Source organism: Cricetulus griseus (assembly GCF_003668045.3).
Source record: "Cricetulus griseus strain 17A/GY chromosome 1 unlocalized genomic scaffold, alternate assembly CriGri-PICRH-1.0 chr1_0, whole genome shotgun sequence".
Lineage (NCBI taxonomy): Eukaryota > Metazoa > Chordata > Mammalia > Rodentia > Cricetidae > Cricetulus > Cricetulus griseus.
Window position 1 is genome coordinate 61,218,411 of NW_023276806.1, and position 12,979 is coordinate 61,231,389.

Consider the following 12,979-nt stretch of genomic DNA (forward strand, 5'->3'; position numbering starts at 1 on the left):
TTTCCATCAGGGCTGCCTGAGCCGGTCAGCAGCTGCCCGGCCAGCGGCGCAAAGGGAGAGCGGACAACAACAGACCCTTTATCTCCCTCCCTCCCTCCCTCCCTACCTCCCTCCCTCCCTCCTCCTGCCGCGGGAAGGCACGGACGGAGCGCGTGTGCCTCTCTGGTGAGAACCGGGAAAAGCAGGAGGCGGCCGGGAAGAGCCGGGAGGAGCCGGGCGGGACCGGGACGGCCGCGGCCGCTGCCACCTCCCTGGATGCCCGCAGCAGTCCTCTGCTTCGGAGCCAGGGAAGCAGGAGAAAGAGCACAGTGTTTGCATATTTAATCGTTTAATATGAAAGGGGGGGAAAAACCGCTTCTGTTTTCCTGGAGCTCCCCGGACCCTAGAAGACTCCTTTTAAGTCTTTTCCCTTTCTCTCTGTCTCTCTGTATCTGTCTCTCTCTGTCTCTGTCTCTCTCTCTCTCCTCTTCTTCCCCCCCCCCGCCCCGGCTAGAAATGAAAATGTTTGAGCTGTGTACCTGGTTAATACATCCAGGGTGAAGAAGACACCCCCTCGTCCCCTCTCACTGCCCTGAGGAGCAAGAAAATCTGGGGATAAGATTAAAAAATGAGAGAACATGTTCCGATGAAGGGACACTCCCACCAGTAGTCTGCGCTGGGGCACAAAAGTGGCAGTTAAGGAGGGGTGTTGGAACCTAGCCTTACATTCTGAAGGCTCCTCTGTTGACGTGGCTGCCACAGGATGAGACTTCGAGCAACTCTGAAAGCTGAACGAACAGTTGCAACAGAGGAAGCAAGGTCGGGGTTGCAACAGTACAAGAATGGCTTGAGGAGATGTTTGTCCAGGCTGTAATGGGAAAGAGGCTACAAAGTTAGGAAGGTAGGAAGAACCGGCACGACTGTAGGTTTTAAGAAGACGGGTCAAACATTAATGTTCTCATAGCATGAACAAACACATCACTGATCACAGTTAGGTTAGTTTGGTAAAGGGGGAGAATTAAAAGAAAACACCTAACATGAGAAACTCTTTTAATACGATATAGAGATATGTTGTGATTTAAAGTCCCGACCAAGAGGCTTGTGAATACAGCATTCAGGAAGCTGAGAAGACTAGCTTGGGCTACATAGCAAGACCTTGTATAAGAAAAGAGATTAATTTACATTCATCTCAAACAGACCGTTGGTGTAATATATGGAAAGATACTACACCTAGATCTATCTGAAAGAGCAAGTAGTTCAGATGCCATAAAGGCGAGTTATTTTGACACACACACAACTTGTTTGTCAAAGCCCTCAGAGAACGGCTGCTCACTTGGGGACACTTAGGAACTTCCGGACTACATTTCCCAGAAGGTACGCCGTCCTGCTCCTCCTCAACCTCCCATGAGTCTCTGGGCTCAGAACTCAGCCTCCGCCGCTGGGGGCAGGGTAATGCCGGAGTGCCGAATTACGTACTTCCTCCTGGGGTTCGGAGGCCGAACCCTTGTATGGCGGGTTCGAGTCCCGCCCCCTGACTCTGTGCTCTAGACCCTGAGTCTGGGGCGGGGTGCATTCGGCCGGGTTACCTCTCCTCGCCGAGGGGCGACGGCACACCTCGGGCTTCACCATGGAGGACTACCTGCAGGATTGTCGAGCCGCTCTGCAGGTAACGGGTCCCAACCAGTGACCGCAAGGAATGCAGCGTGGGGTCCGGGAAGGACGAAGGTGTGGGCTCCGGGGAGCCCTGACGGTCGGTGTGGAGGGATCGCAGAGGTGGACGCGGGGGAGCCGGGGACCAAACGGTCGCCCATGGGCGGGAGAGCCGGAGAAGTGAGTCTCCTTTCGGTTGCCGGAGTCGGGTCCCTCGGCTGGACCGGTGAGGCGGCCGCCAGCCTCGCCCGGCGAGGTGTGTCCGTCCGTCTCTCCCCGCCCCTCTCGGTTTCCCACCGGCAAGCCGGGCTTCACCCCCTGGCGCCCAGGTGAACGGCGGGGATGTGGAGGGTACCTGGGTGCACGGCTTCATTGCCCCTGAATGGCGGTTTGCCTTCTCCTCCTAGAGAGAGGCGCTCATAATATTTTACTTTAAATCTGTTTTTAAGCATCAGGCATATATGTTGACCCACAACTTAACATTCCTTTGCCTCCAGGGTTCTCCTTTAGTCTTCTTTACACACAAATACGTAAAAAATACCCGCTCCTTGCTAAGGGATAAACACAAAGTGTGTTTGGAATCTAAACCATAAGCACGGCCCCTGAATGCTTTGTAGCTTATTTTTGGTGCTTCCTGAGCCAGCTGGACTCACCCAGCCGCGCTGACAGGCCGTGGCAGCTTTGGATTTATTCCCATTAGAGGCTCCAAGTCACCTGGCTCCCTACTGTGAGTTTCTCTGCCCCTGTAGAAACCTAGACAGATGGCTGTCTTCCTTTGAAATAACTTAGCTGGGTGTGGTAGCCACATGCCTCTAGTTCCAGCACTTGGGTGCAGGAGGCCGAAGGTTCACCGGTTCAGGCCAGCTTTGGGCTGGGGGAAAAAAAAAAAAAAACCCACAAAAATAGAACAAAACTTAAAATTCCTCTGAGCAATAGATTCTTGCTTAGACAAACGCTGAGAGTCACCTAATTCGCTGTAGACTCAACTGCTGGTATAAATGATTATTTTCTATTTGATTTTGGGGTGATTTTAAATTTGATGCTCGCTACACTAAAATTTCCTCTTGAAAACATTTGACCAGGCTGAATAGCTGTAATCTCAGTCCTCAGTAGGTCCAGGAAAAAGGTGTGTTAAGTGTAGCCTGGGCTACATACAGAGGTCTGAGGAAGCCTGGGCTCCATGGTGTGGTAAGACTCAGCCCTCTTCAAAATGCTCTAGAGGGGGAGAAAAAGCCCACCATATTTGGGGAAAATTGTTTTAATGCATAAGGCAAATTGGAACCAATTCTCATTGGTTACTTTTTGTGTATGTGGGATCCTCCTGGTGTTAGGCAAGAGATGTGTGCCATCCCACTTGGTCTCAGGTCTGCGATTTGTTTTACTTTTTTTTTTTCTGGAGACAGGGTTTCTCTGTAGCTTTGGAGCCTGTCCTGGAACTCATTCTGTAGCCCAGGCTGACCTTGAACTCACAGAGATCCACTCACCTTAGGGACTAAAGGTGTGAGGTGGCGGTGGTGCCTCCCCCAACCCTCGGCTTGTTTTACATTATAATGTGCTTGTGTTTGAGATGGTCCTCATGTAGCCCAGGCTGGCCTTGAAGTCCCAATATAGCCAAGGTTGACCTAGAACTTCCAGTCCCCTTGCTTGTACTTCCCAAGTGTTGGGATTACAGGAGTCTACTGTGGTGCCCAGTTTGGCTATCCTTTATTTGTTTAATTTTATTTATATGAGACAGAGTCTTACTATGTAGCCCTGGTTAGCTTGGTACTAAGTAGACCAGACTAGTCTTAAACTCAGAGACTACTTGCATCTACCTCAGAGTGCTGGGATTAAAGGCATGTACCACCTTTAAATGACAGGCCCTTTAAAAATTTTTTTTTTTTTCTAGTTGGGCAGTGGTGGCACACTCCCAGCATTCGGGAGGCAGAGTCAGGTGGAACTCTGTGAGTTCAAGGCCAGCCTGGTCTACAGAGCTAGTTCCAGGTAAGGCTCCAAAGCTACAGAGAAACCCTGTCTACAAAAACAAAAAAAACATTTTTTTCTCTTTTTGGTGTGTGTGTGTGTGTGTGTGTGTGTGTGTGTGTGTGTGTGTGTGTAAGCGCCCACATGAGCGCTCCCTTAAGTGCAGTGCCCATGGATTCCAGGAGAGGACATTGGATTCCCTGGGACTGGAGATACAGGTGATTGTGTGTGTTTGTCATCTGTGTGGGTGCTGAGTCCTTTGTAAGATCGGTATGAGTTCTTAAGCACTGAGCCATTTCTCTAACCCCTAAAAAATTTGTTAAATTTTATTTATATTGATGTTTTGGGGGCCTCACCCATGCAATGAACACATGTGGAGATCTGAGGAAACACTGGGGAGTCTGTTCTCTTTTCTCCATGTAGGTCCCCGGGATCAATTTCAGTTGTTAATGCTTGGTGACAGATGCCTGCATCTACTGAGCCATCTCATCCCCTTTCTCTCTCCCCTTCTTTCTGTCTCCCTCTCTTTCCAAAAAACAATGGGGTTTCCATCATGGCATTTTTACACACACACACACACACACACACACACACACACAGTTAAACTTTGTTCTCATTTGTTCCCCTCATTGCTGGCTCTTGTTTCTTGAGATAGAATCTTGTTCTATAGCTTAGGCTACTCTGGGATTCTTGGTCTAAATTTGTCTCAGCCTTCCAAATGCAAGAGGGCATCAGAACCCATTACAAATGGTGTGAGCCTCCATGTGGATGCTGGGAATTGAACTCAGGACCTCTGGAAGAAGAGCCAGTTCTCTTAACCACTAAGCCATCTCTCCAGTCCTGAGAGCATTTGTTGTTTGTTTAAAGACCTACTTTTGAAGGCCTTTTTTCTTTCCTTTCCATCCATTTCCCCCAGAAACTGTTAATTTCTTTTTTAAGAAGAAATCTATGTGTATGTGTGTGTATATCTTTGAGTTATCTGCAGAAGAAGGTATTACTAAATACACTGGAGCTGGAATTACAAGCTGTTGTGGACCACTCCTTGTGAGTGCTAGAAGCTGCTGAGCTATCTCCAGCCTCCTGTTAATGTTTCTTAGAGAGAGAGAGCCTAATCCCAGCCTGGTCTACATAGCAAATTCCAGGACATTAAGGGCTACACAGAGAGACCCAGTGTCAAACAAACAAGAGCTTGTTTGAAGGGTCAAGCAGAGGAGGACAGCCACGTGTATACCCTTGACCAAAGGGCAGTCTTCTGATAGAGAGGGTTGTCCTCTTCAAGGGCCAGTGCATCTTCAGGAGGGATGTATAAGGGGTGGAGAAGGAGGAAGTTGGACACTGGCCTGGCAGGGTGGAACAGCAGAATTAGCTCTTGTGATGAACGGAACGGCGGATGTCTCAGCCGGGTCACCCTCACATCTGCCTGTGTAAAACAGGAGAGACCAAATTCAGACAGACACACTATTGACTTCTGTGGGAGTTGTGAATGCTTGGCTTTTGCACAGGCCAGAGACAGCTGATAATGCAGCCAGTTCTCCTGCAATACCATATTTTTAGTATGTGACACCAGAGAACTTTTCTGCAGCCTCTGCCACAATGACAGTAGCATGTTCCACTTTAAAGAAATCTACATAACTGGGCTTGGTAGCTGAGGTTGAGGTGGAAAGATCCCAAATTAGGGACTAGCCTGGATTACAGAACAAATTCCAGGCCAGACTGGGCTGTGTAAAACAAATAAACAAAAACAGAAAGAAAGGATGCATGCCTTTAATCCCAGTGCTTGGTAATCTCTGAGTCTGAGGCCAGCCTGGTCTACCTAGAGAATTCAGGACAGCAAAAGCTACATAGTGAGACCTTGTCTTGAAAACAAATAACAAACAAAACAACAAAAGCAAAAAAGTAAGGGAAAGCGAGAGAAAGGAGGCCTGTTTTTGTTTTGTTTTGTTTTTATGGGCTCCTAATCCGAGTGACTGATTCATCTTGCACTTCCAGTAGGAAGAACTCTTTCTTCGGGGTGGGGCTAGATCTCAGGCTGGGCTAGGAGCAAAGGTACACATCTCAGACATGAGGCTAAAGCCGAAGTGGCTGCTTGTCCTTTATCAGAGTCCTCATTTTCTCTGGGTGAAGGAGGTAGGGGTGAGAGTGTTGTCTGGCCTGCCCCTCTCTTTGTTAATATTGTGTAGAATAGCTAGCTATCAGACCATATTCGGCTTCAGAGGGGAAGTGGTTTTCTTCCTTTTGTATGTTTTTGTTTGTTGGTTTGGATTTTTGAGGCAGGGTTTCTTGATATAGCCTTGGTGGTCCTAGAACTAGCTCTGTAGACCAGGCTGGCCTGGAACTCACAGATCCACCTGCCCCAGCCCCACCTGAGTACCGGATCAAAGGTTTGCACCACCACCACCCAACTGGGAAGTGGTTTTCTTAGCCCTAAATCATCCTCCTGCCTGCAATCCAGGCAATAAAACAAACAAAACCTATTAGAATGTGTTATTTTAACTAATGGAAATCTTCTTATTCATCCTCTCCCTTCTCTTAAAAGATCCTTTTTTGATTCATTTATTTTATATGGATGAGTGACGATGCTCTCAGATCTCCTGGGATAGATGCTATGGGTGGCTGTGAGCTACCGTGTGGACACTGGGAACCAAACCTGGGTCCTCTGCAAGAGCAAGTGTCTTAACCACTGAGCATCTCTCCAGCCTTCCTCCTTTAAGTTTTTGTTCATATTACACTAATTTATTGAGTATATACACACACTTATGAGCCACGGCGCACATTTGGAGGTCAAAGGACAGTTTTCAAGAGTTAATGCTCCACCATGTGGATCCCAGTGATTGAACTGAGTTTGCCAGGCTGGACAGCGTACACATTTCCCAAGGAGCCATAATCTTCCCCTTTCTTTCAGAAAGTTTTTTGGCTGGGTATGGTGGCTCATACCTTTAGGGCCAGCTGGAGGATCTCTATGAATTCAAGACTAGCCTGGTCTGCAGCATATCAATTTCTCGCACAGCCAGGGCTACATAGAGAGTCTGTGTCAAGACAACAAACGGGGCATGGTGGTACATGCTGCAATCCCCGCACTTGGGAGGTAGAAGTGGCAGGATTTCCAGCAGTTCAATCACCAGCTTGGCCTACATAGTGAATGCTAGGTCAGCCAGGGATGCAGGGGGTGTAGATAGGTTTGGTGACACATGCCTTTGATCCCAGGCAGAAGCAAGCAAATCTCTGAGTTCAAGGCCAGCCAGGTCAACATAGCTAGATCCTGTCTAAAAAAAAGTTTGTTTCCTGTGGCTCTCAGATTCTGTTTCTTCCATTGGCAGGCAGCTCAGGTTTCTCATGCTGCTAAGTTTAGCTGTATTTTCCTTGAACTCTTTCTCTAGTTAGAAAACAGACACTGTTTGGCCTGTGTATTCAGCTGGTGGGGAGGTGGGCTGGAGATGAGAGTCACATATTTTTCCTAATTGAGGAGGACAGTGCCTTCAAAGTTGGGGGCAGCCATGCACCCAGGAATCTTCATTTTCTGGAGCATAATCATGAAGAGGATCTCCCAGTTTGGACCCTAAGCTGTCTTATGCATTAAGGGTACACATTCGCTGGGCGGTGGTGGCACATGCCTGTAATCCCAGCACTCGGGAGGCAGGAGGATCTCTGTGAGTTCGAGACCAGCCTGGTCTACAAGAGCTAGTTCCAGGACAGCCTCCAAAGCCATGGAGAAACCCTGTCTCGAAAAACCAAAAAAAAAAAAAAAAAAAAAAAAAAAAAGGTGGGGTGGGGTGAGTACACATTCATGAAAATGTATTGAGCCCCTTAGGGTTTCATCTTTCCTGGAAACTGCAGCTGCAGGAAGCTGGAGAGGGAACACTGAGGAAGGTGTCACAGAGAAAGGGCTTTTTAAAAGGTGGCACTGGCTTGGGCAGTGAGGAACAGAGTAAGAAGGGGGAGTGCTCCATTTACAGAGGAGGCTCTCAGGTGATATCTCATTTAATCTACACAATGGCATGCAACAAGGTTCAGCGTTACCTCCTGTTGCTTTTTGCAGTCTCATCATCCACAGTGCAGCCTGGCTTGGAGCCACTGTGTAGTTCAGATTGGCCTCAGAGTTGCTGCAATCCCTCTGCCTTAGGTCCAGAGTACTGGTATTAAAGGTGTGCACCAGAGCCCAACTTATTCTCCTTAAAAAATGTTAGCTGAAGCCATGTAGTGATACCACATGCCTTTAGTCCAGCAGGTAGATCTCTTGAGTTCAAGGCCAGCCAGGATAGCCAGGGCTACACAGAAAAACCCTGTCTGTCTTTAAAAAAATTTTTACTTATATGTACATGTGTAGGAGTGTGCACATGAATAGAGGTGCCCTCAGAAGCCAGAAGAGGGCGTCAGATCCCTTGGAGCTGGAGTTACTAGCCATTTTGAACCACGCAATGGTCTCTGAGAGCCAAACTTGGGTCTTCTTCAAGAACACTAAGCCATCTCTCTAGCCCGTAAAATAAAAATTTTTAACATTTATTTGTATATTTTGTGGGTGTGGGGAGCATGCCTCAGCATGTCTGTAAAGGCCAGAGAACAGCGACTGAACTCAGGTTGTCGTGGTTGGCAGCCTTTGCCCACTCCCACTGACCGTCTTGCTAGCCCTGCCCTCATTTTTACATAGGAACCAGGACCCCATATCAAGTAGGAAGCAGGGCTGGCTCAACCCTAGTCTGTGATTGTCCAAGTGGTCTGCTGCTTCCAGAGACTGAATAGAGCAAAGAGGGCCTGGCAGGGCACACACGTCATGGTTTGGTGGGGGCATAGTCCAGTCAGTCCTGGGTAACCATGGCGGGGAGGTGGGAGGGGTGATTCCTGCTGGCCAGGGATGGGAAAAGAAAAGAAGGCTGCACATGTTTTCTCACCCACGTGTCAGAACAGAGCATCCCTGCTGTCTGCTTCTGGCTTTGACCGAGCACCACAGTTCACCTTGCACTGGCCACCATTTCTCCTTCCGTCCCATCCTTCTGCTTTTCTTTACCTTCCTTCCAGGCTAGGAATCTGACTGGCCATGGTTCAGCCACACTGTTACAGGGATTTGGAACCGTTCTCTGATACCGTCCTAGAACCCCTTACTCAGCCTGTCCCTTGTCCTCTTACCCTTCCCTCCAGGTGGGACACGTGACCGTTCGTGTTTACAAACCCTTCCCTGCTTCAGTGAGTCTGTTCTCTCTGAGCCACTTATCTCTAGGGCTTTCCTGTCACTTTGGTCCACAGCCATCTGGGTGATCCTTGGTGTCTAGGAGACAGAAGGGTATTTCTCAAGTCTCAGAAGTCACAGGAGATACTATGTCCTGTGGTGGGTCTTGGGTATAGAGTTATCGTGTTGCTTTTGAAGAGGCTCTAGTGTTGCCAAGTGGTGGTCTGCATTTGGGATCCCAGCATAGGGAGGCTGAGGATGGGTGCTTCTAAGTTTGAAGCAAGACTCTGTCTTAAAAAACAAAACATTAAAAAGTGTGTGTGGGGGGCGGGGGTTAGAGCGATGGCTTAGTGGTTAATGATACCAGCTGCTCTTCCAGAGGACCCTGGTTCAATTACCAGCATTCATTTAGTGGCTAACAATGGCCTATAACTGCAGTTCAGAGAGATACTACTCCCTCTTTGGTCTCTGTAGGTAATGCAATGCACACATGTGGTACACATACAAGCAAAATACCCAAGCACAAAAAATAAAAACATCTCCAAAAATGATTTTAAAAAGAAAAAGTTGTTAAAAAAAAAAAACCTAAGCCCTTCCATGGTGTTTTTTGATATAACTGGGCCCACGTTGTATACACAAACACAGTGCACAGCCATCAAATCAGGATAGTTGGCATATTGATTATTCAGACATTTATCGTCTCACACTTTTTTGTGGGTTTTTTTTTTTTTTTTTGTGTGTGTGTGTGTGTGTGTGTATGTATGTATGTGTTTTCTCTCCCTTCTAGACAGGGTCTCACTGTAACTTAGGCTTCACTATGTAGACCAGGCTCGTCTCAAACTCACAGGCCTGCCTCTGCCTCCCAAGTGCTGGAATTAAAGGTGTGCTCCACTATACTCAGCTCTTTTATTTTATTATTATTTTGATACACAGTGTCTCATGTAGCCAAGGCTGGCTTTGAACTTGCTTTGTAGATGAACTTCTGATCCTCTTCCTTCCACGTCTCTCATCTGGGATAGGCAGGTGCTGCCACCTCTGGCTCACATAGTGTTGGGTTATTTATCAAACCAGGACTTCTTACATGGAGCACTCTGTTAACTGAGCTGCATCTCTAGCCATGATGTGTTTTGTTGTTGTTTCTTTGGCTTTTGAGGCAAGAATCCTCACACAAGAATCCTCACATAGCCGGGCGTTGGTGGTGCACACCTTTAATCCCAGCACTCGGGAGGCAGAGGCAGGAGGATCTCTGTGAGTTTGAGGCCAGCCTGGTCTACAGAGCAAGTGCCAGGATAGGCTCCAAAGCTACACAGAGAAACCCTGTCTTGAAAAACCAAAAAAAAAAAAAAAAAAAAAAAAAAAAGAATCCTCACATCCTCACATAGAACAGGCTGGCCTCAAACTTACAGTGAAAGTGAGACTTCTGGTCCTCCTGTCTCCCTCCCCTGAGTGGAGTGAGACCGCAGGCATGAACTACTACATCAGCTTCTATTTTGTTTTTCTGAAACAGGGTTTTGCTATGCAGTCTAGGCAGGCCTGTAACTCTGTGTAACCCAGGCTGGTCTCAAATTGGTGATTCTCTATTTTTAGCTTCCTTAGTGCTGATATTGTAGGTATGAACCATCACACTTGACAAGCTTTTCTAAGATTTATTTATTATGTATACAATGATCTGTCTGCATGTATCCCAGCAGGCCAGAAGAGGGCACCAGATCTCACTATGGATGGTTGTGAGCCATCATGTAGTTGCTGGGAATTGAACTCATGACCTCTGGAAGAGCACCAGCCAGTGTGCTTAACCTCTGAGCCATCTCTCCAGCCCCACTTTTTTTAAAAAATATTTATGTATTTATTATGTACACAGTGTTCTGCCTGCATGTGTTTCTGCAGGCCAGAAGAGGGCACCAAATCTCTTTATTATAGATGGTTGTGAGCCAACATGTGGTTGCTGGGAATTGAACTCATGACCTCTGGAAGAGCAGTCTGTGTTCTTTACCTCTGAGCCATCTCTCCAGGCCAGAGTCCATACTTTTTAAAAAGGTAATTAACTTAGTTTGTATATATGTGTCACACATATTAAAGTTGGAGGACAATTTGCAGGAGTCAGAATTAGTTCTCCTACCATGTGAAACCTGGAGATTGAACTCAGGGTTTTGCACTTGGCAGCAAAGGCCTTCACTTGCTAAGCACTTCTCTGGCCCAAGGGCTCCATACTCTTGAAGTAGGCCTACAGAAATGGGCATGGGCAGATCTTGAGGGCAAACATCCTTTAGGGGCCCTTTGCCCCAAAGTCCTGACGAATAACCTCTCCTTTTTGTATCTCTGGTGGGGAAGAGAGTGGATTGAAAGAAGCCTGTCTATGGGTTGGGAATCTAGTTTACGGCTCAGTGCTAGAGCGCTTGCCTTGCATGCATGAGTCCTTGAGTTCAGTTTCCAGCACCACAGAACAAAAGCAGCAGCCTGTTTAGTAATTGCACATGAGGGCTGGAGAGAAGGCGCCGTGTTAAGAGCACTGGCTGTTCTTGTGGAGGACCTGGGTTTGGCTTCCAGCACCCACCTGACAGCTCACAGCCATCTGTAACTCCAGTTGCAGAGGTTCCAGGGCCTCTGCGGGCACCAGGCTCACACATGTACATATACATAACCAAGCAAAGCACCCATACATGTAAAACAAGTAAACAAAGTTGCCCATGGCTGAGTATCCCCCTAGAAGTCTAAACTGTTCTGGTAGAGGAAGGAGGGTCACATAGCTAAGGAAAATGATTCTAGGTCCAGCCCCACCTCCACCCCCCTGATTTTTCCCTAAAGTCATATTACTTGATAACTGCCCCTTGCTACGTCTTAGTCTTCCAAACCCCCTTCCTGGTTTTACTAAACTCTGTGCCTGGCAAACTCCCTGACAAGAAGCCTCAGTGACTTTACACCTTGCAGGCACAGTTTATCAAGTGTGAAGACAGTTGCTGGTTATCATCACTGCAGTGCTGTCTGTGTTTACTGGGTAGAGGCCAGAGATCCTGTCACATGTTCTATACGCTGCTGGACAGCCCCTGCAGCAAAGGCCCAGCCAGCTAAAATAACAACGCTGAGATGAAGGAAGCTTGCACTGACTGGGAGGCCTTTGTGATCTCCTTCAAGCCTGATGACCTGAATGTGATACCTGGAATCCACATAGTGGAAGGAGAGAAGTGACGCCCTCAAGGCACCTTCTTCACTCCGTGCACACACAGAACAGATGACAGTGGTGATGGCAATACGTTTTCTGAGATAGGGTCTTCCTGTGAGCCTTGGTTGACCTGGAACTCAAAATGTGGACCAGTCTCTAAACCCACAGGCTTGTCTCTGCCTCCCAATTGCTGGGATGGAAGGCATGTGGCACCATGCCCCATCTTTGAAAATAAGCTAGCTTAAAGACAGAAGATGTAGCTCAGTTGACAGAGTTCTTGCCTAGCATGCACAGCCCCAGGGTTTGCTCTCCAGCAATACATAAACCGGGCATGATGGCACATGCCTGTAACCCCAGGGCTTGGAAGGTTGAAATAGAAGGATGAAAATGTTGAGAACTGTTTGGGTTCTTTAGCAAACCCTACCTCAAGGGTAAGGGTTATAGCTCAGTAGTAGAGTGCTTGTCCCGTATATGCAATGCCCTAGATGCAATCCTTGGCACTCAAAAACCATGATTATAATGATGCCTTTTCTTTATAGACAGGAATTCAAACAGCCTGAGCTGGCCTGCAACTTATTTAACTGAAACAGGACTTGAACTCCCAATTCTCCTGCCTCTACCTCCCAAGTGCTGAGATTACAAGTATGTGCCTTAACACCAAGGTTGATAATGCTTGAAGTATGTGTATGCCTAGTTTGGCTATTATTAGAGACTAAATGATCAGTTAATAGATATAAAAGTACTAGAATAATGCATAGCACCCTCAAATTTTTTTTTTTTGTTTGTGTTTTTAAAGGCTGTCTGGTATTCAAACACATTGTCTAAATGTGTTTGAAGATTCTGAGAGCTCTGGAGATGAATGGGAACAATGTTAATGCTATCAGTTCTCTCTCCCTCTGCAGCTGGACTTTTCAAAGTTCTGTGCCAGACTTGGTGGCACATATCTTTAATCCTAGCACCAGGGGAAAGAGGACAGAGGCAGGTAGATATCTATGAGGTCAAGGCCAACTAGGGCTACATAGTGAGATCCCCATCTCAAAACAAAACAAAATATAAAGTTCCTGGCT

General features: G+C 47.3%; 1 protein-coding gene across 2 annotated transcripts in view; it reads left to right on the forward strand.

The window, feature by feature from the left end:
* The first annotated feature begins 47 nt into the window (after window positions 1-47).
* Window positions 48-12,979, forward strand: part of Prune1 (prune exopolyphosphatase 1) — a 31,084-nt gene continuing 18,152 nt past the window's right edge. The window contains exon 1 of one of the 2 annotated variants that reach the window (XM_027393596.1): window positions 48-165. Coding sequence is in view for 1 of the 2 variants with exons in the window: in XM_027393595.2 (XP_027249396.1) it covers window positions 1,607-1,645 (39 nt within the window). In the remaining variant the exon portion in view is untranslated. Of the gene's footprint in view, window positions 166-518; window positions 1,646-12,979 lie in introns of those variants that run through there. The other variant, XM_027393595.2, reaches the window with a different exon arrangement.